The sequence below is a fragment of the Anser anser genome (genome assembly GCF_964211835.1).
Source record: "Anser anser genome assembly, chromosome: 5".
NCBI classification, from domain to species: domain Eukaryota; kingdom Metazoa; phylum Chordata; class Aves; order Anseriformes; family Anatidae; genus Anser; species Anser anser.
In genome coordinates, this window is record NC_139725.1 from 6,704,976 (window position 1) to 6,730,534 (window position 25,559).

Below are 25,559 nucleotides of genomic sequence, written 5' to 3' on the forward strand. Positions count from 1 at the left end.
AGTCACTACGTGATGGTTTGCTATAATCTTGGCTAAATTTATTCAGTGAGGAAAAAGGCAAATGATATTTCCTTAGTGTCTTCCCTCAGGTGCAATACCAGGGACAGAAACAAAAATCCTGACTCTGAGCTGACAGCAAATCTCTTGAAATAAGCAGAATTAGGATTTCATGCAACTGCTCTGTATCTCTGCCTTCTACTAGAAAGATGCTAATCAGTACAGTTGCAATTCTTTGGGGGAAAAAATGATCTCTTTGAAAACAGAGATTTGACCCCTCCATTTTAGCATGATGAGCTTCCAGCTATTTGTGTCCTGATGCCTGGATTGTAATCAGTCAAGTTTTAAACTTAATAGCACAGGCATAGAAACACTGATTACTATAACTTCCATGCTATAAAGTCTACAGTACTGTAAAATTAGCAGCATAGACTACTAGAGTCAGACAGACATTTCCCTGTACCAAATTATTCTATGACTGCCTCATAAGCCACCCTCTGAAGCATCTGCTCCCAGCTCTGATCCACAGACCACAGCTGTGGTCCAGTCTGGTGATTTCTCTAGTCCTCTAGAAAAGAGAAACTCTAGAAAAGAGTTGTTGAGCACACCACCACACTGATGATGGGAATGTTAAACTTCCAGTTGTTTGTCCATCTTGCTGAGGGCATCACTGACAACGTCCAGCTCATGACGTAGCTCATTCACCACGCTGGCAATGCTCTTGGTGTCTTTCAGGATCTGCACACTTTGAGTATATGGATTGTACTTCACTCCAAATGGGTGCTTGATAGTTTTTGCAAACTCTCTATTAAAGTAAAAAAAAGAGAGGGAGTTTAAACAAAAGACAAATGCATCCTCTGTGTGCAATCAGTATCAATAACCACTTTCCTAAACCACTTTCGTGATAATTATAATTACTACATAGTTCATCATCTCTTCCATCCAGTACATGGGAGACAAGCAAATATTAAATTCAGCTTTCCAGCCCCAGGAAAGGTAAGTATAAAACTGTGCTAAGAATGAAAAGATTTGATGCTGCTGCTGAGAGATGCATGAAGTCAAACCTGCTTCTACAAAACAGGGAAGAAAAACTGTACCTCATCTCTTCTTTTGCTTCTTCAAAACTTTCAGAAACAAAGTAAACCTCCTGGAAAGTCGTAATGAGACATTCTTGCTTGCAGGTGACCTTTGGATCAAAAGGCTTGACTTTGGCACTGCCAGAGAGCGAGTGCTGGGTAACATAATGCGTTATCGTGTCAGAGGAACATCACCACCAAAAGAATCCATAAGGAAGAAGACAAGAAGCAAAAAGCAAATAAAAAAAAAAAGATGACGTGAGGCCATATTTAGTGCATTGCTTCTTAAAACATGTCTGCGGATGTACAGTGGTTTAAGCTTAACGAACTGAGTAACTCTGAAGGGTTATATTCCACCAGTAAGGATCAAAAATGGGGTTCTTCAAACACAAGACTGCTTTATAAACAAGAGCAATATTTTCAGAATCTGGTTAAACCAGCAGAGTCTTATTCTTACAATAGGTTACTTGGAACCTAAGGTTAAGAAATACCAGTCATACGATGCTTTCTGAGAACAACACAGGAGCTGCTCAGCATGCACCCAAAAGGACACTGCCCTGTAATTAATGCCACACCGAATTCACCTAAAATTCATCCCTACAGTAGGTACTGAGGAGTTGGTTGTGTTTTGTTTTGTTTTGTTTTAAAGTATTTTTAGAATTATACCTCATAAAAAAATGGCAGAACGGCAGAACAGTGACAATAATAATCATACCTCATAAAAAATGGCAGAACAGTGACAATAATAATCAATATGAGCAAAGAAAAGAGGAAAATAAGCAGTGGTTATTCTTACCTTGAGCTCACTAAATGAACAGAGTAAGCCAGCCCCATAAACTGTTAGCTGTCCCTCGTGCTTGTGCAAGCCAAACTCTACAGTGAAGAAGTAGCACTGAAGCAGAGAAGGGAGTAAAATAATTCAGCCTTCTGCAAAGATGCTGTGGTGAGCTAGATGGGGGCATTTCTATTTGCAGTTGGTGTCAACCAGTTTCAAATGGCATACAGTCATCACTTGGTTATCACTCTCAGATATCGAAAGAAGAAGGAACCTGAATGGAAGGGTGAAGAACCACAGGACTGCACATTTCTAATAAGAAAGTCTGGTAATCAGTTCACCCAGATAGGCCGGAAGCTGTTAATCCCAGTAGGATCATGGAAATTTAAATCTGTTTTGAGAAATATTGTCGTGACATGACAGGTTTGGCTTAAAAGAAACACTGGACAGAGAGGACCTTGGTGAATGACAGCCCATTACAGTTTGTTCCTCATTTGCTTAGTGTTTTTAAAAAAATAACGTTTAGTTTGCTGGATTTCATGATTCCTGCAGGTATATGGCAAGGAGTGGTATTTTCTTAGATGGTTTAATTCTGCTCCCAATGAAGATAGCAAAAATTTTACCACTAGCTACAATTGGCAAGGGAAAGGGGGTGGTCCTTTCGTAAGTTGCATCAATTATTTTTCATGTAAAATTTTCATCTCATAATATTTTGGCCAAAGCATCTAGAAACTGTTATCTGGAAGTAAGATTAATTTACATTATTTGAATTTATTGGCTAAAAAATATCTAATGCTAGTGCTCAACACAGTTAATGAAAAGATCATATTGTTTCAATTCATTTGATGCATTAAAGATACAGATTACATTTAAAATCGTTGAACCATGTTCCTGGAAGTAAAAAAGATATTTATCAGACAAATCAGACTATAGAATTTCAAGCTGGAAGAATTGAGCTACCCCCAGAAATGGCATCCTCATCTGATAGCCAAGTGAAGAAAAATACGGCTCACATCTCCCTTAATTTATTTTATTATTATTTTTTTTTTTTTTCGTAGCACGGAAACTTGCTATATGCTCTAAAAACTGAAAACCTGTGGAACAGGTCTATCAGCTGGCATGGCTAATGTTGACATGACTCTCCAAATTAATTAGACAGAGTGGGATCAGCTGAGTAAAGCACTAAGCTTTAAAGAGGATCACTGGGAACTGAAACACTCACTGTTGCCAGTTTTTGGACAGCCTCAACTGATGCCCCAAGTGATGCAAGATCAATTTCCTGGGAGAACTGAGCAAAACTGGGTTCAGCCAAAAGAGGGACGTGGCCTAGGAGCTCATGGCAGGTATCACTGGAAAACAGAAAAAACAAGAAACCTCATCATCTTTCTTCATTGTAGAGTGAAAAAGCAACACCATTAAACAGATACAATATCTCATGTGAAACTTTAATAACTAAAAGACAGAGAAGTATCAAATCAAAAGACAGAAGTATCAAATCAAGTTCAGCTGAAAGCAACTAAGCAGGTCATACCAGCTCTACAAAAGTATATAAACTCAGATTTTTTAGATGAAGATGTCTAAAATTAAGATCCAAGCTGCACATGTATAAGGCAACTTTGCCTACAATGACACCACTAGGAGTTGCCCAATAATGTGCTGTACTTTTGAAAATCCCATGCTTCTGAAGGTGGCACTTGAGCATGCCAAAACATCATTACATTCAGCATGAAGACCGAGTCTTCGGCACTTTTAAAAATAAGTTTTCTTGCTGGCATTCTTGAACAGCTTGTAAGTAGCTTGGCTTCATGCTGCCAGATTAAAAAATGCACGTCTCATTGTACCCCAAGATTAAATGACTCACAGCTCTGGTGTGTAGAGAGGGTCCGAGCTGCGTCTGACATACTGAGTGCAGTGAAAAACTCTGAATGCTAATCCTGCCAAGAAGTCCCTGGGTGACAGATACCCAGCAGCAGGACAGATGGTGAAACCTGTCCGCTCTAAAAAGGAACAGAGAAATTGTACGTAAGTTTAATGTAGAACTTCATAATATTCTCATCCCTGCTGTAACTGGGGTAAATGCCACAGTGCTACTTTGGCTCAAGAGCATGTGGGAAAATTAGGCCTGACTAGAAAATCAGACTTAAACTCAAGAATAGCCAACGTGTAATAAAAATGTCCCTACCCCTGTATAGGATTTATTAAGATTTTATGCCTACAGCCAACACAATACAATTAGGTATTGCTTCAGCCAATCCTGAGTCTCTTTATTGTTGGCATTTGCACCCAGATGTCACTGTTTTTGCATATCCAGGACACAATGCATTAAAATCCGGTTGGCAGAAAGACCATAATTAAAACAAACAAATATTTCACTTTTGGGTTTCCCAGCCAAAACCAGGACACCAAGGATCATTTTTGGTGCCCACATAACAGCAGTGTGGTTTGCTGTGGACTTTAATTCCTTTTTTGTTTAAGAAAATTAATACATTACCTTTCAGGAAGCAGGACACATCTTCCAGCTGGGGAATATTGTCCTCCCTGTACCCACAGTATTTGGTGAGCAAGGGCAAGTTTTTAAGGTACTCTCTGCAGGCATGAGTTGGGTAAAGCTTGTTAAGCTCTCGGTATACAGTCCCCCAGGTCTTGATCTCCTCCTCTGTGAATTCAATCTTGGGAATTGGGTCACCACTAAAAGGAGAAGAGGACAAAAGGACATGCCTTGATAAAAGGCTTATACGGATGATTCATTTCCTTACTATTATTATTTAACTTTCATATGGCTGTGACACTTGGTCAGGTTTAAGACTTCACTACACTGCAAAATACACAGTGATATCTGGTCTTCAACCTGGAGAGCTTTTAGGCTGAGGGCCTTGCTCTCTTTTCCACCTAAATCAACTGATAGGATTCTTTACATTGACCTAACTGGGGTCTGAAAGCTTTGGTCTTGTAAACAGTTTCTTCAGTGTTTTAGCACCAGGAGTAACATTTAAAATAATGGCAAAACCTTTAGTTTCAGGAGCTGAGAATGCATCCTTTTCCCTGTAGTATTTCCCCTACCTGTATACAATTCCTTTCCATTATCTTTATTATTATTAGGAAAATGTAATTCCCTAAATTAGCAACACAATGTGTGGAAGCAGCTAAATATATGTTAGGTAAAAATCATGCTTCTATGCAGAGGAGACGAGTGTCTGTCTGAACACAGTAATTGTAGTCCATCTCTCCTAATTAGCCCTTAGGATCTTGATTAAAGTAGATTATGTCAAAGCTGTGATCTAAAGCCTACTGAAAGCAACTCGAGTGTCATACATTGCTTCTGCTGCCAGCTAGGTAACCAGCAGAGCAGGTGCTTTCCCAAGGGAAACTTGACAACCCACCAACAGTAACTGCCTGTGTGCTGGTGGCCAGCTGCATTAATGCACAGTGCAGTAGAGCTCTAGACACCCCGTGTTTCTAGGTCATTCCCAGTTGAGGAACTTGCCATCTAAATTCACGCGTACAACAGCAATGAGAAAATCACGTTCAGAAAAAAATTATAGCACTGGGCTATGAAACTCTTGCAGCTTTAAGAGCTCCCTCCCCCAGGCAGCATCTCTAAAGAAAGAAGCTCTTTGAATTTCATTTCGCAGAAGACTTCTTATCTGTGCATCACATGCACTATTTTAAACCAGGAAATAAAACTCCAGTAGTAACATTTGCCTAGAGAGTTTACACTTAGTGGTCAATGGGCTCTATACCGACTTTTGCCTCCCCTCCCTCTTCATCAGAAAGGAGACCCATCTGTCCTGACAGAGGACGTATGTCCTGGCACAGGCAGCTGTTCAACGTGTCGCCCACCCCCTTTTTTTTGCTGCATCCACTTCCAGAGAAGCAGGGAGCAAAGCTAGGGCCTGAATGAACCACGGTGCAGGAAGCCCACGCTGCCGCCACTGCCCGTCCAAGGATCAGTGCTGCCACGGATGCCACAACGGCTGCACAGCTGCGAGCTGATCCTCAGATTGATCAGAGACCCAGGAAGCTGTAAAATGGCCTAGATCCACCTTTTAATGTGCCTTCATTTCACCCCTCCAGCCCTGATTCCTGAGCCAAGTCTATCTCAGTGAGATCAGAGGCCAGGGACGTGAGCCCCTGCTAGTCCACTCCACTATTATTTCAAAGCACCTGGGAGGCTTATTCTGGAATAAGTTGAGCTTACTGTTTGTAGTTCATAGCCAGGTCTGCAAAATACTTCCGTCTCTTGCGATAGACATTGTCTTTGAAACCCTGGGGGAAGGTGAGGAGGGAAGAAAAAAAGATTAAATGAGCTTTCAAGCTGTACTGTGGGAGTGTGGCCATGGGGGTCGACAAGCCCCATGGTTGGTGATAACATCAGACTCTTAACGATGAGACCATCAGGAATGTAAAGAGTTTAGAGGGAACCAAGAAGGGTGATTCAGGAGACGCCTTGCTGTCTCGGACTGCTTGTTCTCCAGCCGTTAAGGCATGGAAGTTGCTGGGTGTTTGCTGCTGCCGGGCAAAGTTGTGGACCAAAGAATAGTGAGTGGGAAAGGACTGCTGTGGGGCGAATGGTATAAGAAGGGAGCCTGTCCTCAGAAAAGGAGTTGAAGTTATGTCATCAGTAAAGTAGTAGCAGTTACTGATCCTAAAAGAACCCCAGTGTCCGTGTGGTCTTTACGCCACACTGTACTAAATAAATAAATTTAAAACAAGACATTTGACATTTTAGTATTTTTATGCGACCACTCAGGGCCCAGACCCAAAGTCCTCACATGAATAAGCCTTGCAGAAAGGCATGGGATCTAAACCCAGTGACAGCCTTTTCTGTACTAGGAAAAGAAGCAAACCCCCCATGAGAAGGTGTTCAGACTCACAGAGGCACCGTTGAGGGGAAGGAAAGGGAGGAGGAAACGCTGCGTTTTTTAAAAGCAAGTTCCACAAGGTACTTTCCAGTGAGGATTGGGCACAGGGGGAGGAAGATACTTACTGGATGGTCAGCATCCAAATCGGACCCATACCTCAGCACTCGGTTTGCACACATATCCAAATCTGAGATCTTCTTTGGAAACCAGGGAACGTTCTCCATGTCTAGGGAACGCATGGAATCCACAAAGTTATTAATAACACCGAGCGTGCTGAGGGAGGAAATGCTACTTTCAAGTATGGCTATGGCGGTTACAAGCGAAATCTATAAATTAAAAGGGTCGTGAATAGGACAAGGGAGTCCACTGCCTATCTGGCACCAGCCTACAGCTCGCACTACCTCCTCTGTCACTGCCAGTCTGCCTACAGAGCACAGCGGACTCCCAATCTTCCAGGGGAGGAAACGGTTAACACAGGGTTGCTACTACTATTAATGTTAGAGTAGCATCTAGAGGCTCCTGCTGAGCAAGGCCTCCTTGTGCACAGTGCTACGCCAGCCTTCTAGGGCACAAAGCAGGCAAAGGAGTCAAGAATCCATTTGCTTGTGGTCCTTGGGCAGAGCAGGTGTAGGCTGGATTCCTCCCATCCTGCTTTACTGACCCTGGGCAAGAAACAGTGCTCTGTGCTTACGTGTCCTAGAAACATCAGGCTTTGCTGAGGGGTTTGCTGGGGAAGAGGAAGAGAAGGAGGCAATTTTAGCCCTGCAGCCTTAGAGATGCATAATTAGTTTTACCCCTGTTTTTTTCTTTCTTTCTTTTCTTTTTTTTTCCCTAAAGCCATAGAGTTTTTACAAAGCTCTTGCCAGAGCTGTTAATATACTACAACAACCAAAGGACTTCTTTCTCTCCCTATGCTCTTTAGTTTTCTTAAAAATGGACAGGGGAAGTATTTAAACTGAGATTCCCCCTAATTAGGGCTAGAGTAAGCAATTTTTATCCGGAAGACACCATATCTCACCCCTCCCTGCCTACCAGCCTGTGCCAAGTGCAGTGACTGAGAAATACGTGGGACTGACTTTGTGCTGCCCTGAATTTTGAGCATCTCTTGAACTAGGAGCAAAGGTAAACAGGATGTGAAACATCCCAAGAGTGAAAGGCACCTTTTCTTTCACACCGACTAAGTAACCATTTACTTTTAAGTTTTTAAGTCAGGAGCTACACAAGGAAATTGCAAAAACCATCTCCCACTCTCTCCAGAACGTGAACTGATGCCTGTCAGTATGACAGCGCTGTCACCGTGGCACGCAGGCCACAGCCCAGCCCTGCAATCAGACTTTGCCTTTGCATTGGTCTCTGTTGGTGCAGGGACTCCCACTTACAGCCGTTGTGCTGTGCTGGAAAGGGATGGGAGCACAGAAAAACAAGCAGCCAGTATTTCTAGAGGACACCAGACAAGGCAGGCCCCGCTCGCATCAACCACTCTACATTCACTGACAGCACAGAAGCACAAACCTGATAGCTACCCATGGAAAACACTGTATGAATGCAGATGTGGGCACCTTAAACAAACTTCTAACACGCTGAGAAGTGCGATAATGTCTTTCTTTGTGCACATTTGCCAGAACTGCCCTTAATGCTTACCATCTTCCTGCACATTGAAATGTTCTGTTGGGTTCATAGAGACAATGCTGACATGGGATTTGAGGAGCTGGAAGATCTCCTTCAGTTGTTCCCTGTTACTGTCACAAAGATCTCAAACTTGGAATTTCGTCTCTTGGATTTCCGTGACTCGATGTGCACCAGATTTACATGCTTCTCCTGTTTTGTAAGAAGCAATGTTTTCAAACAGATTGACTAAAAAGTAAAAGTCGTTATTCCAAAAAAATATTCTGTTGCCACAAAATATTTGCCAGCTATGTGAATTTATTTTAGTTATTTGGATCTCCTGATGGCAGTTTGCTTATTGGTGGTAGTCCAATTCTTCCACATCACGGGCAAACACAAAGCAAAATAGTCAAATGCATAAATAAGGCTGCTGATAAGCGAAGTACCTGAGTGTTTGTTAACCTCAGCCTGTTGGCCCAATTAGTATAACAGCGGCATATTTTGCATTCAAAGTGAGGTGGAAAAAGCTAACAAAGGAGAAAGCTTTGTACTTGCTAATGATATGAGTAAGCATAGCTCAGAAAGCGATTCAGCAGGCTTTGATCCACTCAGAAAATAGGAAGAGAGCTCTTCAGGCACTTCTGACAGCACAGCCTTACCATGAGCAAGCTCCAGTATCATCTACTGTGTTCATATTCATCTAGGATGTTTACCTGACATTAAATTTGTTGAAAGTAAGAAGCAGGAAGACTGTAATCAATATTTTTCACACATCTTAAGCACAGGAAGGCCAAGGAAAGTCAAGAACTGACTCTAAGGTCCAACCAACCAGAAGACATTGTTCAAGCAGGTTTCTGTATTCTCTTCACCTCCTTGCTGAAAACAACCAGCCTTTCTGAAACTGAGTGCGGCCAGATTTTTCTTTCCTTACCATTTTTTTGTTTTAATGGTCCATTCATGTTTCAAAGCAAAATGAGCTTGAAGGTCTGTCCTCAGCCTAGGCATTTTAGACCCCTCCCCATCCTTTGCAATGCTCCTGTTCACACAGCAGAACAAACTATGGAGGGCAGCTTCTGTCTGAACACTAACACTGACCACTGGTCAGCATGAACAAAGTAAATTAAATCACAGTTACCTTCTGCATTAAGGATGAAAACCAGCAACGTAAAACCATCAATTCACTGTAGGGACTGAAGGTACAGTCTAGAATGAATTTCTAGAAGGCCTGCATTTGGGCAAGGCTGTGTTTTTACATGGCACTCTCCATTTGTGGCCAGACACAGAAACTACTTTAAATATGTGATTATGCTCTCAAAAAACAGACAGGCAGATAGCTGACCAGTACAACTGAACACGCTGTCACTCCTGGCCAGCAGGAAAACACTGAATCCCAATGGGCTGCTGAACCATGTCGCAAGACACTGAGAGGTTACACAGCTTATGGTGGTTAAATAGAAAAAGCCTTTGGAGTAGCAAAGAACTGAATTCAAACCCCTTTATCTCTTTCCTCTGCTTTGTCAAAGCTTCAGATCAAACATGGCCACTTTTTGTCAAAATGATCTTGACCTGTAACTGGCAACACCAAAGTCTTGACAGTTTTACCCTTTTGACAACCTAACATAGAGACTTACATTCAAAGAACGCATTTCAAACACCCTTGTAACCTCTTCCTCTGATCCCGTTAACGTGCTGCACCTGTCCATAATGTTTCTCCTGCCAACCTCCTGCCACAAGTCAAAAAACATAAAAATAGATTGTACTTGTTATTCATAAGCTTGCTGTTGTCTCTCAGAAGCATCAAAAGGGACCAGAGCATTTGTGGGAAGGAAAAAGCTTTGTTTAATGTAACTACATTTACTTCTTTTAAGTCTGAGTAAACTCAGGAATCAGCAGAACAACTCGTTAGTTCAATCATGAAAGCAGTTCCTTTCCCTGGATGGGCACCCACATCACGCCATGTCGCATTCAGCAGGCCCTTCCAAAAAGTGCTCTCAAACTTCACACCATGGACCAGAAGGAAATAAAATGAGTCTGCCACACACAGTGTGCTGCAGTATTAAGTGCTCTTCTAATGCAGAAGCTGACAACTGCGGTGTAGCCCTGTGGTTATTTTCCAACACAATTGTTCAGTCTGTTGCTTTGGGTGAGAACGTCAACATTTTCACTCTTAACTGAGTTTCTTTAACCATGACCATCTGCTCTTGCAGAAAACCCACATCTGGACCAGAGAGGTGGTGGTACCTACAACACAGCAACTGGCACATGCTTAGGCCTAGCAAAAGCCCAAGTCACAGCACCAAGACTGTCGGAATTTAAGAAGCATTTGGACTGTGCTCTTAGTCATACAGTCTGAATTTTTGGGTAGACCTGTGTGGAGCCAGGACTTGGACTCGATGATCCTTATGGGTCCCTTCCAACTTGGTATACTCTATGATTCTATGATTCTACACGCAGGACTGTTTTTGCTGACAGACACTGCAGAATATGTTCTGGGTTAAGTGTGTCTTGTTTTGCCTAACATGTCATCTCTATGTCTCTACGTCCTCAGGTTGAAGTTAAACCTACTTAGATGCCTGAGATGCCTATTGGGATGATGTTTCTTCTCCACTTGCTCCTGTCATGTTACACTTTGTCTCAAGGCTGGATGCCAGGTACAAACCATTCGAGCTCATCTTTAGCACTGCAGCCAAGTTAATGTATCTCGACCTTGCTCAAGTTTTTGTTTCTATTGCTTATTTCTTCATTATCTCTAATTCAGAGACGTGTAAAACAGCGCAAAGCCACCTGAGAATTCCTTTCCCACAATTCCCCCTTTTTTATTTTCAACCAACCAAACGCTTTCTATAGATTTTTCTAAGCACCACAGACATTGCTATAAGCAAGCAACACAGTGAAAATCACAAGAAGAATTATGATTGTAAAGTAGCGTGCCTACTAGAATCTACATCAGTCAACAAGCCACTAAGTGCTAGGGGCGTTGCTTCTCAGAGATGCTGCGTCTCACTCCCACAGCACAACCACACAATCACGGAAAGAGGCCTCTTGCACTTCTCATTTATACTACAAGAAACTATCACTTAAAATAATTTGTCCGTGGCTTCAGGAGGTCTTTGTCTACTCCCACAGTGAGCGGCTGAGAGTGGGGGCGCCTCCAAGGAAAATGCTGGGGGTGCACCTAGGGGCGTCTGCTCCACAGTCGATCCCACAGCTGAGCAGAGCGGCTCCCGGCGCAAGGAATGATTCTATTATAGTTTTGTATAATTACACCAAAGAAACGCATTGTGATAAGGAGTGAGTGTGGCATTGACGATTTGTTTCATGGTTTGGTTTTTGCCCGTGTAACTGAACCTTACACATGCTGTTGTTACAATTCCCAGGATATCTAATTCCTGTGGCTCTAGGGACGCTTGTGGTAAGTAAACAGTCCAGTCTTTGCTATCTGCCGGGATCCCCACCAAACATGTCGTGAACGGGTCATTAGCACTAGCCAGGGACAGGCACATCGTTTCTTGTCCTGTCATGTTGGTGAGGGTGACCCAGATGTTGCGGTGTGGTTGGATGGAGACTCAGGGCTGACAATAACTGATGACAGCGGCGATTGTGGGGAGGAGGCGAACCATGGCCTTACCCCCCTCGCTGGTACCTATCTTGGTCCGTGACCTGTGGAGACACAAGCATACCCTCGACCTCAAGTTATTAGAGGATGGGGTCCCTCCCAAAGACCTGTATTTAAATTTTTTACCATCACTAAGGCCTGCTCTGACTGTGGCACCTCCAACAGTGCGGAATTCATACTTTTGTAATGTTTTACTATGGGCGGTACCTCTTCATGAAGAAAGGATAATGATAGGTAATTCATTACGTAAAGTGCCTTTCCCAACCTGTTCTGTGGTGTTTCCTGGGCCTCTCTCCCTTTTTGTTTATTTAGCACTGTTTTCAAGGTGCGATGTGTGTGCTTAACAATGGCTTGACCCGTGAGGGAATGAGGAATGCCTGTGGTGTGTTGGATACCCCAAGTCAGAAAAAAGGTTTGAAGGGAGTGACTACCATAGACGGGGCGATTGTCGGTTTTTATTTCCTTTGGGATGCCTAGCGCTGCGAAAGCGACACAGAAGTGGGCCTGGACATGGCGGCTAGTTTAACCCGCCCAAAACACCTCGGGGAACCTGGTTGACCCGAATCCTGCTGCTCCCCTGACAGCATCCACAGCCTTCGGTACTACTGCTCGGAAAAGAATCGATTGAGCAATTCTAGTTCCCTTTGGTATTGACAATGGTGGAGACGGTGTCCGAGCCATAGCTTGGATTTGTCCAGTATAGTCGGCATCAATTATCCCCGGCAAAACAAACAATCCGGTCAAAGTCGTACAGGATCGTCCTAGCAGCGATGCACTACAGTCATTCCCAATCGGTCCTTTGACGTTCAACGGAATTTTAGGAGCGTGAGCACCCCACAAGGTGGCGTCTGTCACTGCGGAGACATCCGCCCCGGCACTCCCCCTGGTTCTGGCTGAGAGGGTGTCCGCGGCGGTAACCGCGTCAGCGGGGCCGCAGGTGGCGCCGGACCCTGCGTTAGCATTGCGTTTGGAGCCCTCCCTTGGGGGAGGTTCCCCCTTTGACCGGGAGGCGGGGGTGCTCGTGTCGTCGCTCCTCCTCCCGTTTCCCCGCCGGGGCGGCTGAGGCAGCCTTTCACCGCCGCGTTGAGAGCGGCCCTGGCTCGCCCTGGGGCGTCCCCTCCCACACCCGCGACACAAAATGGGCGGGCCCGGGGGCGAGCCGCCTCCCCGCCCCCGCCGGGGGAATGCGGAGCCCAGGGGGCTCGGGTCTCCACACCGACAGCGTTTTTTCTGACCCTTAGGGTCCTGACTGATGGCAGTGCTGTTGCAAAAGCAGCGATTCGGTGTGGTGTTCCGTAGAGCCCACTCGGTTACACGCCTCTATCATCTGAACTGTTGTTGCATTCACGGGCAGAGCCTGGAGCACCTTTTTACAGTCGGTACCTGCGTTTTCTACCACCAGCCTTTGTAGCAAGGCGTCTCTTGCTTCCCGATTGTCAATCTGCTTATCTAGCACATCACAAAGCTGGTCAATAAACTGCATGTATGGTTCAGATGCCCCTTGCTTCCCCGTCTCTGGAATCCTTAACATTGCCCGGAGGGCTAGGGTCGTGGTCAGCCGGAGGATGCCTGGATCTAGACGCGCCTGAAGGCATGGATCTGCCATCGGGTCCGTACCCATCAGTTGAGGTATACCGGCTCCGAAAAGCGGATCCCCCAGCTGTCTTTCTAAATTTTGGAGCGCTGTGTGTTCGCACAAATCTCTCCATTTCTGTTCCCATAATAATTTTTGTGTCGGAGATAATATCGCCGCCATTTGTCGTATGTCAAAGGGGGTTAAAAGCTGTCCCGTCATGACATTCTCCAGCAGGGACTGCGTATACAGGACTGATAACCTGTAAGTAGTCACCGTCTTACATAGTTCTTTAATAAGGTCCCACTGGAAGGGGTTCCAGGCATTTTGCCCACAATCCTGAACTTGGACTGGAAAAGCGAGCTGTACGCCCCCCCACCTCCTTTATTGCTTCTCTCTGAAGTTGTTTCCAACAATCTCGGGGGTCAAAGGGACCCCCTGTGGGCGGTGCCGCTGGTCCTGTGGGCAGTGGCAACAGCAGCGCTGATGGCCGCTGAGACACTGTCTCTGCCTCTGTTCCCAAGTCTGTCAGGTTTATTCCTCTGGCGGTACCCATTCACTGCTTTTTATTTCACGCGCCTGCGTAGCCTGAGCGGCCGCTGTCGGTTCCCCTTTTTCCACTTGCCAAGACCTCAGCGTCTCAGTTATTAAGTGTCAGGTCGTTGCCACCTCAGCAGCTGTTGCATCTCCTCGTGAGGCAGCGTCCCATATAGTTGTCCCAGCATTTTCCTAAGTTTTCACATCAAACTCCGCCGAAGCTGTTATCAGGGCCCCGTTCTTTTGTAAGAACTTTAGCAATCATTTCACTTTATGTGGGTCATATTTCACTCCTCTCTTTACCAGGAGTTGATTCAACAGCTTAGCTATCGCCTCCTCCTCGGCTGATAGATTAGATCCCATAGTTAATGCCCCTGCCTCTCACCTGCTTCTCAAGGTGATGTCCCAGGATTAAAGCTGCGGTCCCGCCACCAGCTTGAGTCATTTGGCTGGGGTCCCTTCAGATGCTTCTCTCAGCGTTGCTCTCTTTCCGATCACGTCAGGGTCACCATTTGAAGGGACGAAAGACATGGACTCCTGATGGCTCTTGAACAGAAGGCCTTTATTGCCCTTTTTTCTCCACTACATATACTTTCCCTGTAACCCCATATGCTGTCCACACGCCCGAATTGGTCATACCATTGGTTACAGACCCTCAGACACGCGCCTCAGTCCAGCCAGCAACTGGCCACTGCACAAAGCTCATCTTTAAAATTGTAGCCAAGTTAATTTATCTTGACCTTGCTCAAGTTTTTTTTCTAATGCTTATTTCTTCATTATCTCTAATTCAGGGATGTGTGAAACAGCGCAAAGCCACCTGCAGATTCCTTTCCCACACATTACTATCCCAACTAATTTTGGGAGAAGACAATGTGAAAGTTACAGCTAATTCTATTTCCATTATGAGAAAAGAGTCAAGAAGTCAATATGCCCAGCTGTGGGAGGGAACACCAGGGATTCCTTCAGGCTGTTTTCCAGCAGGTTCCCCTGGAGCCTGAGGGATATCTGCAGGGAGCCTGGTGGGGGGCAGAGCAAAGGAGGCCTTGGGCTGGGCCTCTGCTGCTGAGCTGGGCCGGGCTCCTGGGCCCAAGGGGAGCTCCTGTCAACCGGGCAGCGCTGCAGAGAGACAGCTCTGCCCAGGAGCAGCTCCTCTGCACAGCACAGCAGGGCTGGGGGCACTGCCTGCAGGAGACCAGAAGAGCGGAGAGATGGGAGAGAAATATTACAGGCTATGTTGAGTAGGAGGATGCTGAGCTCACTGAAAGAGTAATTCTCACAGCCATTAATATGGGAAGCCTCTGGCTGCAGGGCAAAACACAAGTAACCTGGAGGGGTCTCCTGGATGTGGCACATCCCACAGCAGATCAGGCTGGAGGCACTGCTTATTTCTTTATTGCTGAGGAAATGGTGCTGCTGTGTTCTGGACTTAGGATGAGAACAGTGGTGATAAAACACCAATATTTCAGTTATTGCAGAGCAGTGGTTAGGCTGAGCCAAGCACGTTTCAGCTTCTTATGCTTTCCTGGCAGCGAGGAAGCTGGGGCTGCACAAGAAGCTGGGAAGGGACAGATCCAGGAGAGCTGGCCCAAGCTGGCCAGAGGGATATTCCACTGTGTGATGCTGAACAGCGATACTGGGGAAGTTGGCTGCAGTTGACGGGGCTGCTGCTGCTCATGGTCTGGCTCGGCTTTGAACAGCAGGTGGTGAGCAATTGCATTGTAGATAACTTGCTTTGTGTATTATTTTATCATCATCATCATTATTATTATTTTCCCTTTGTCTTCTGTTCTATCAAACTCTCTTTATCTCTATTAAACTCCCTATCTCCACTCATGAGGTTTTTACCCTTTATTTTGTTGATTCTTTCCCTCATCCCATGGCAGGTGGGGTGATGGGAGTGAGTGATGACAGCCTGGTGCTCAGCTGCCTGTTGGGTTAAACCACAGCAGGGGAGAAGTTGCAGGTGGAAGGAACCACCTCCAGCAGGGCAGGGTCCTTCTGCTGTCAGGAGAGCGCTGCGTGGGGCAGGGCTGCTCGTGGCTCCAGATCGTTGCCAGGGCAGTGGCAGGGGTAGTTTTTCATGAGGAAGGTCAAAGCAGGAACTTCCTGAGTTGTTTTCAGTTTCCACGTCTTAGGGGAGGGGGAAGAGATGGGGCGAGAAATGGAAAAGGAGATGTCAAGTTTGAGCAGGTCTCTGAGACTCCTGACCTGTACATTTGATCATCAGTATGTTTGTGAGCAGCCTCCAAAAGTGTCTTCAGCCTTTCCTCTATCTACAGAAAACACCAGCATCAACTTCTCTGAATCCACCAGGGCTTTCTGACAGGTCTTTTTCCACCTGTGAAGATGCACATGCACCTAGGCTGTGCCCTGCAAACAGGCAGGTTTCTGAAGGGCAAAGTTTACTGCACATAGACTGGGTTGGGGCTGTGAGCAGAGACAGGAATAAGGCATGATAAAGGGAAACAGCTACCTGAGGAAAACCTCCAGGCATCAGGACTATGAAGAGGGAATGAGAGAAAAGTAAAAACAGAAATCTTAACAGAGGGACAATTAATTGGAAAACTCCATGATTTTCCCTTCAATGCAGACACCTTCCTCTGAGCAGGCCTTCTCCCATCCAGGAAAGAGCTCCAGAGCTCCGGTAGAGCAGAGGTGTATCTCTCCAGCCATGTGCCCATTTCCTTCTGTAGTGCAGAAGGGCTGAGAGCAACTGGCCAGGGCCGTGGGCAATGCAAATTGTGAGGCTGGGGAATGAGTTAATTTTCACTTGATGAGCTACCATCATTAAGACACTTGGCTATTTCTCGGAGGTGTCCTTCCAAGCTGTGAGCAGGATGCAAATCTTTCCCACAGTAAGTATGCGTTATCTGAAAGCCCCATATAGTAGTGAAGAGATGCTCCATGCAAGGACATGCCTTTGGGTTGGTGAAATGAATGATAGGTGTCCTTGGCTAGATGCAGGATGCTGAGACCTTGCTCAGGTACCTTGAGAAAGCCTGGGCATTCAGTGACTGGCATTGGATTCCTCTGGTCTCAGCAGTGTCTTGCTTGACATTGAGGTGCTCGATTGAGTCTAGAGAAGGGCAACGAAGCTGGTGAGGGGTCTGGAGAACAAGTCTTACGAGGAGTGGCTGAGGGAGCTGGGCTTGTTCAGCCTGGAGAAGAGGAGGCTCAGGGGAGACCTTATCGCTCTCTACAGCTACATTAAAGGAGGCTGTAGCGAGGTGGGGTTGGTCTATTCTCCCACGTGCCTGGTGACAGGACGAGGGGGAATGGGCTAAAGTTGCGCCAGGGGAGGTTTAGGTTGGATATTAGGAAGAACTTCTTTACTGAAAGGGTTGTTAGGCATTGGAATGGGCTGCCCAGGGAAGTGGTTGAGTTGCCATCCCTGGAGGTCTTTAAAAGACGTTTAGATGTAGCCCTTAGTGATATGGTTTAGTGGAGGACTTGTTGGTGTTAGGTCAGGGGTTGGACTAGGTGATCTTGGAGGTCTCTTCCAACCTAGATGATTCTGTGATTCTGTGAACTCCCCAGGGAGAACAGTTGTATGACAAGGGGGGATAGCTTTAAACCAGAAGAGAGTAGGTTTAGATTACACATCAGGAAGAAGTTCTTTACTCAGAGGGCACTGAGGTACTGGAACAGGTTTCCCAGAAGCTGTGGATGCCCCATCCCTCAAAGTGTTCAAGGCCAGGTTGGATGAGGCTTTGAGGATCCTGATCTGGTGGGAGGTGTTCCTGCCCATGGCAGGGGGGTTGGAATTACCTCACCTTTTAGGTCCCTTCCAACCCAAAACATTCTGTGAATCTGCAGCAGTGGTAGCTCAGCATAAGACAGCTAAAAAGTTCACCAGTATTTTGAACTCTACACTGCTGCTGCTACAGTGCTGTCTAGAGTCAGGTTTGATAAAGCCTCAGAACAGAATGTAAATATATCTTTCAGAATATAACTTTAGTACAAGTCCGAGACTTTTTTTCTGTATTAAAAACAGTTCAGAGGCACAGAAGAGCATTGTAAATTACAAGTGTTCCAGTAAAAATAGCCATCTATGGTCCTCAGTGACATCTTCTGATGGTGCTCACACCAAGATGCATACTTAGAAAAGTCATCTACATTCAGATTTCGCCATCTATGGGTATTAATACTGTGCATTTTCATTTTCTTGACCACCTTAAAAACATGATTTGCTGAGCAGATGATGCCAGGAGAAAAAGAAAAATCACTCAACTTCTCAGAATGTCCAAATCCCCCACCTCACCCCAGTCATACCAGTACACTCATTTGCTTGTCACCAGTCACATGATCTTCCTGCACTAACCCTAAGCCCAAAAAGGAAAACATTTGCATGAACAGGTTCCAGTCAACTGGCGGCTAGCAAACGTGACGCCCATCTACAAGAAGGGCCGGAGGGTAGACCTGGGGAACTATAGGCCTGTTAGTTTGACCTCAGTGCCAGGGAAGCTCATGGAGCAGATTATCTTGAGTGTCATCACGCGGCACTTGCAGGGCAAGCAGGCGATCAGGCCCAGTCAGCATGGGTTTATGAAAGGTAGGTCCTGCTTGACAAACCTGATCTCCTTCTATGATCAAGTGACACGCTTGGTGGATGAGGGAAAGGCTGTGGATGTGGTCTACCTTGACTTCAGTAAGGCTTTTGACACCGTTTCCCACAGCATTCTCCTCAAGAAACTGGCTGCTCGTGGCTTGGACTGGCGTACGCTTTGCTGGGTTAAAAACTGGCTGGATGGCTGGGCCCAAAGAGTTGTGGTGAATGGAGCCAAATCCAGTTGGAGGCCAGTCACTAGTGGAGTCCCCCAGGGCTCAGTGCTGGGGCCAGTCCTCTTCAATATCTTCATCGATGACCTGGATGAGGGAATCAAGTGCACCCTCAGTAAGTTTGCAGATGACACCAAGTTAGGTGCGTGTGTTGATCTGCTCGAGGGAAGGAAGGCTCTGCAGGAGGATCTGGATAGGCTGGAGCGATGGGCTGAGGTCAACTGCATGAAGTTCAACAAGGCCAAGTGCCGGGTCCTGCATCTGGGGCACAACCACCCCAAGCAGCGCTACAGGCTGGGAGATGAGTGGCTGGAAAGCTGCCTGGCGGAGAAGGACCTGGGAATATTGGTTGATAGTCGGCTGAATCTGAGCCAGCAGTGTGCTCAGGTGGCCAAGAAGGCCAACAGCATCCTGGCCTGTATAAGAAGCAGCGTGGCCAGCAGGTCTAGGGAGGTGATTGTCCCCCTGTACTCAGCTCTGGTGAGGCCACACCTCGAGTACTGTGTTCAGTTTTGGGCCCCTCGCTACAAGAAGGACATCGAGGTGCTCGATTGAGTCCAGAGAAGGGCAACGAAGCTGGTGAGGGGTCTGGAGAACAAGTCTTACGAGGAGCGGCTGAGGGAGCTGGGGTTGTTCAGCCTGGAGAAGAGGAGGCTCAGGGGAGACCTCATCGCTCTCTATAGGTACCTTAAAGGAGGTCATCGCTCTCTACAGGAACCTTAAAGGAGGCTGTAGCAAGGTGGGGTTGGTCTATTCTCCCACGTGCCTGGTGACAGGATGAGGGGGAATGGGCTAAAGTTGCACCAGGGGAGGTTTAGGTTGGATATTAGGAAGAACTCCTTTACTGAAAGGGTTGTTAGGCATTGGAAAGGGCTGCCCAGGGAGGTGGCTGAGTCGCCATCCCTGGAGGCCTTTAAAAGACGTTTAGATGTAGCCCTTAGTGATATGGTTTAGTGGAGGACTTGTTAGTGTTAGGACAGAGGTTGGACTAGATGATCTTGGAGGTCTCTTCCAACCTAGACGATTCTGTGATTCTGTGAACTACTGCAGTAGAAAAAGTGATTATATAATAGAATAAATTATTCCATCTCTAAACTTTACTTCCCATGGGAAACAGATTGAAGTGATGGATAGGATATGACCTTCAATTTTCTAATGATTTAGCACAGTCTGTGATTTCTTGTACAGAAATCAGAGCATTTGAATTCACACCAGGAACCCTGCTCACAGACTGCTTCCGCTTTCCTCTGTGATACACATATCCTTACTTTAAACTAGGCTGTAATTCATTCAAAGATATCAAACTTGTTATGTCAAAAACTCATTTCACTGAGCAGCTCAGTTTTAGAGCACTTGCATGTTTAAACAGCTGCAGCATCATATGGCTCAAAGCTTTTTACTTGAGTATTGATGTTTCAAGTTTCACAGAATCACAGAATATCCCTAGTTGGAAGGGACCCACAAGGATCATCACGTCCAACTCCTAGTTCTACATAGAGCCACCCAAAAAAAATCAAACCATGTGTCTCAGAGCACTGTCCAAATGATTCTTTACTTCTGGCAGGCTTGGTGCCTCAGAAGCCTGGTCCAGTGCCTGACCACCCTCTCAGTGAAGAACTTTTTCCTAATATCCAATTTGATTGACTGCAGTAGCCTCGGTTCAAATTCACTGATAGCTCCAATTTCTGTTCCTTCCACAAACAGTAAGTTACTATGGACAGATTTCAGAAGTCTGAGTAAAAAACTCCACAAAGAACACTTGATGAGCAACATAAAAGGATAGGTTAGGTCATAAGTATATAAACCTGACAAATCCAATCTTTTAATTTGTGTGTCATTTAGGATTTCTTTTTGTCAGATCTCTGAAGTTAGTCTGAATTTTACACGTTAATGAAATTTAAATTTTCATTGTTGATGCAGAATTAGAAGTATATATTCCGAGTTCTGTTGAACTTGTATTCTACATAATTGGCTTGCGGAGTATTACCAGAAAAGAAAGTAAACTTTGTCAAACGTGCAAATGTATGTGAAGGACAGGGTAGAGCATTTTGACTAATCACAGTGAAGAAGAGTTATAACCATTTTCAAAAGCAGCTAGAAACAACTGACATTATTATTATTATTATTTTTAAATTCAAAACTCACACCAAGGTCAGTCATTTGGAAGAAATCATCTTAGCGTAACTGCCACGCCAACACCATTTAGCATGCTCCTTTTCCTTTCTTCCTCTGTTTGAAATATATATCAAGTAATTACATACAATTATATGTATTCTTTTCAATGCTCTTCCTTAGTTCCTTTTCTGATTTCACTACAATTACTACAAGCTTTCTTTTACTAATCAACTTGCACTTTTCAAACAATTTTGCATGCATTTCACGCATCAAGAGAAACAAAAAATTTTGTTGCTCTTGCAGAATGGTCACCATGATCATCACTCTTTACATTGGAAGCAAATCAACTAAAAAGCTACTTAGATACTAATATTTCAACTGTTTTGTTTATTCTAAACAGAATTTGGACAACAACCTTTCAGGACATAGGACATTTATAGTCTTCCCCAATGGAAGGTTATTGCACATTAGAAATTTGTCCTGCCTGACAAAGATCTTGTAATGGGGTCCACACAGTAGAAAGAATGAAATAGTCAAACTGCAGCGCAAAATGGATTTTCTTCCTTTTACTGCAGGTTAGCATTTACATGAAACACTAACTACCGTAGAACTTCACAAGCTACAATATTGTACAACTGTTCATTCACTTGAGACAGAAGCATAAAAAACACATAGCATTCTCCAGAAGAACACGCCCCGTCTCTGCTACATTGAATTAAGTCCTGCAGTAAAGACTATCTTTTGCAATGTTCTTAAGCCTGAATACGTTTTAAGGTCTACAAGTACCACAATGCAAACAACAATAAACGCCCATAAGTCAACATAAACAAACAGGACCTCCCTCCGTTATCAAATCGTAATTGTGGACATCTTCCTAGTCCCCTGCATTCTAGGAACACAAATCCTTTCCAGCCACCATTAAGTGATGTGTTACTAACATTTCTCTATTGCCAAGGCACTCAAAGTATGCTACAGCCTCAACTATGATAGCTATAAGTCCCATTTCTATTTTTCAGAGGTTGCCTGTCCAAATTCCATTAAAACAAAATAGTAGCTGCTGCACCACCTGAAATACATAGAGATTAACATAACTGCCAGCAAATCTTTTCTTTTTGGCTTCTTTCAAGACTATCACAATTGTTTCCACTCCTTTCAGCAAGTAGATTGCCACAAAACAACAACAACAACAACAAAACAGGAACCTATAAAGCTAGAAGACATCCACTCCTCTGGACATATTCATATTCTAAGCACATAATGTCACTGTTTAATTTTCTTAAGTGTACTCCAGCAGCATAAGACAACAATTCAGGACTTCATTCCTTCTTAAAGCTTAACCATCTTAAACAAACCATCTAAAGACACCACTTAAGCTAGACCCATCCTCTCTAAAATAACCACAATAAAATATACCTAATGAACAAAGTAAGTCTGATGGAGCTTGCTTCTATATATAGCAGGCTGATGAGCTCCACACAAAACGCTGCATCCAATAGTGGTATCATGGTGATAGAACCTCACCAGCTTGACTGACTGCTGAAAGGAAAGGGAAGGCTGGTAACAGAGGCTCTAATTAGAGAGAAGAAAGTATTAGAATCAGCTGGAAGCTCTGATAGGTAGTAGCTCCCCACCTGAGCTCATGCTCCTAAAGTAATTGTTACTTGTTCTAAATCTTTTTTCACTGTTCTGAGAAGAGTTATTTTCAGATCAGAAACAGCCACTGGTGCTGCATTGTAGAAAACCAGATGCTGTTATCTACAGGTGTGTTTTTGATTGTATTGTAATTTTGAACACACAATAAAACTAAAACTACAAATAAAATTAAAAAAAAACACACATGGGGAGAGCAGCTGTGGTATGGTCCTGGGCTCAGGCTTGGGTCACTGTGAATGACTCAGGGAAGCCACTGAAGTATTGCAACCAATCATAACTTGTCATATAAGGTACACCCGTCAAATGTTGAATGACCCAATGTTGAAAAAAAGTGGGTTGCGGGGGCCACATGTCCTGGCCCATTACCTGTTTTAATCGTTTTGGGGATTTCTAATGGGGATTTCTAATTTTCACAAAAGCTGACAGAAAATGTTTACACGCAACCTTTGCCTTTTCTCCTGCATGAACAGATGCAAAAATACAATCAGAAAAGGTATCAATTGAAACATAAACATAGTGAAGTTTTCTGAATTCTGGCAAATGTGTAGCATAAAAAACTGTCCTTTAAGTCTATTACTATTAATGTCCATGACTGGGGGAGCATAATTGGAGATGGCAATCCCAGTTGAAGTGCTCACATATCTTCCATGACTTCATTAGTTTTTCTCAGATCATGTAACAGTCTCCACTTTCCATTCCTTTTCTTGATTACCAACACCGGAGAGTTCCAGGGCTAGTCGTGGGAACCATATGTCTCGCTTTAAGTTGTTAAGCAACTCGGCCTTCAGGCCTTATGTACCCTATTCCTCCCGGATCGAAGGGAAACAGATCCGGCTCCTTTTCAGGGCCTATAGGGCCTGGATCAAAAGGAACGTCCAGGTCACCGCGGGCATAACAGCAAAGGCCTGTGCTGGCTGTAGCAGCGGAGGAGCTGATGGCATAGCAAGCAGATCAGTAAACGAGCCCGCAGATCCCTCACTGTCTGGCAAACCACACGTTTCTGATTGTGGTCCCACATGGCTCTTTAAGGCCTCAGAGATTGCTCGCCAGGTGCTGAGCAATCCCGCCGCAACCTTGTCATTTTTAGTAGCAGAGTCCCACACCTTGACCCCAATTTGGTCCCATGTTTCAGGATTGTAAACTGTCTGATTCGTAATAAAGGGAATAAACTGGAAGGTTACCAGGACATTCTTTGTTTCTAAGGCCATATGATTCCCCATAGTGCACAATTGCTTACCTTTGGGCCGTGAGGGGCAGTTGTGTGCGCGGGTCCGCTTCCCTCAGCTTCAGCTTCCTCTCAGCGACGTTCAGTAGGAGCTTCTCTGAGCGGTTTGCTGAGTTTGGCCGAACCTATCTTCATGAGGCGATCAGTGTCCCTGTTCCTGTCCTGGTCCCTGTTCTGCTAGCCTGTCCCTGTTCATTCCTTTTTTGTTTGTGTCCCTGTTCAGTGTCTTCTTGTCCCTGTTCCTTTTCTTCATGTCCCTGTTCGGGCGCCATTTGTGGCGTACTGACCACACGGACAGCAGGGTTCTTTTAGGATCAGTAACTGCGACTTCTTTATTGATGACATAACTTCATCTCTCTCTTACTGAGGGCCTAACTTCACCTCTCATATTGAAGACATAACTTCATTCTCCTTGTTGCCTCCCCATATTGAGGACAGGCTCCCTTCTTATACCATTCGCCCCACAGCAGTCCTTTACCACTCACTATCCATTGGTCCACAACTTTGCCCGGCAGCAGCAAACACCCAGCAACTTCCACGCCTTAACGGCTGGAGAACAAGCAACTTGAGACAGCAAGGCATCTCCTGAATCACCCTTCTTGGTTCCCTCTAAACTCTTTACACTCCTCATGGCCTCATCGTTACGAGTCCAATGTTATCACCAACCATGGGGCTTGTCGAACCCCATGGCCACACTCCCACACTGAGGAAAGGGGCTCTGTGTGACACTGACTCAAGTAGGTAATGTATTTCAGGAACAGAGCTGTTATATGTGGCTCTGAGCCTCTCTCTTTTTTGGCACCCCGTGTAATGGAGCACTGAATTATGTTTTGGTACTGATTCCTCTGCTTTTGAAATCAGGTACGGAAAGCTGGTATTAACAAAGAATTTTAAAGGAGTGGTGATGTATTTGTTCTCTGGTCTTCCATAGTCAGTAATTAAGTAGCACAGGAGACTGAATGTATTTTTCTTTCAGTCTTCCTACAAGTTACATAAAAAACATGCGTTCTAAAAACGAGTACATCAAATCCATTATGCCCTTTTTGTATCACTGTCTACAGCTTGGCACACTGTGGTGTTATTCCTGACATTCCGTCCTTCCCCATAGGTTTGATTAGTTTTTCTTCCTCCTTACAAAGATGTGTCTGCGTGATATGGGCATGTTTTTATTTTAAATAAGCAGTTTTGAACCTTATGGCATGGCCTTGGACTTCTAAGACTTGTATTTTCTTTTAATTTGACTTCAGTGTCTGTCACAAAATTTATGCTCCTGTCCAAGGCCCTGTAGAGGAATAATGATACTTAGTCTCTCAGTCTCTATCTCTTTTTTTCTTTTTCCTTTTCCTTTTCTTTTTCCTTTTTTGTAGCAATCTGAAGTCCATAGATACTAAACAAGTTGGTAATGCTGCTTTGTCACTAAATACAAGTTTGACTTAGTGGATAGGAAGAAAGTAAGAAGTAATTTCTGTTCCCCCAGACACACTTGCTAGCTGTCATTCATCTTTCTTTCCCCCTTTCGCTGGTTCCTTGCCCTGCTCTTGCTCCTTGCCCTTTCCCTTGTTCCTTGCCCTGCTCTAATTGTCCCTTTGCTGGTATTTTGCAACGCAGACCACGGACTGTAACTGTGACAAAGTACAGCCACAAACGCAGAGCCAATCGGCACTGCCTCTCCCTGGGTGCGCTGGCGTTGCGACACAGTCTGCCTGCGACCTTGTGCAGAGCGGGCCTGGGCCTGGCAGCGCGCCC

General features: G+C 44.9%; 1 protein-coding gene and 1 long non-coding RNA gene across 2 annotated transcripts; both read right to left on the reverse strand.

Annotated features, from left to right (window-relative positions):
• Window positions 1-627: 627 nt before the first annotated feature.
• On the reverse strand, window positions 628-7,878 carry LOC310901131 (tryptophan 5-hydroxylase 1-like; the record flags this gene model as incomplete). Its single annotated transcript, XM_083840256.1, has 8 exons — window positions 6,836-7,878; window positions 6,047-6,114; window positions 4,340-4,536; window positions 3,710-3,845; window positions 3,071-3,197; window positions 1,870-1,965; window positions 1,095-1,228; window positions 628-802 (listed from the first exon to the last, which is right to left on the reverse strand). The coding sequence occupies exons 1-8, from the start codon at window positions 6,947-6,949 to the stop codon at window positions 628-630; spliced, it is 1,047 nt and encodes a 348-aa protein (XP_083696382.1). The 5' UTR covers window positions 6,950-7,878.
• A 6,972-nt stretch (window positions 7,879-14,850) lies between these two features.
• On the reverse strand, window positions 14,851-25,432 carry LOC310900245. Its single transcript, XR_014584951.1, has 2 exons — window positions 20,966-25,432; window positions 14,851-16,171 (listed from the first exon to the last, which is right to left on the reverse strand). It is a non-coding gene; the product is annotated as an uncharacterized lncRNA (long non-coding RNA).
• Between the last annotated feature and the right edge of the window lie 127 nt (window positions 25,433-25,559).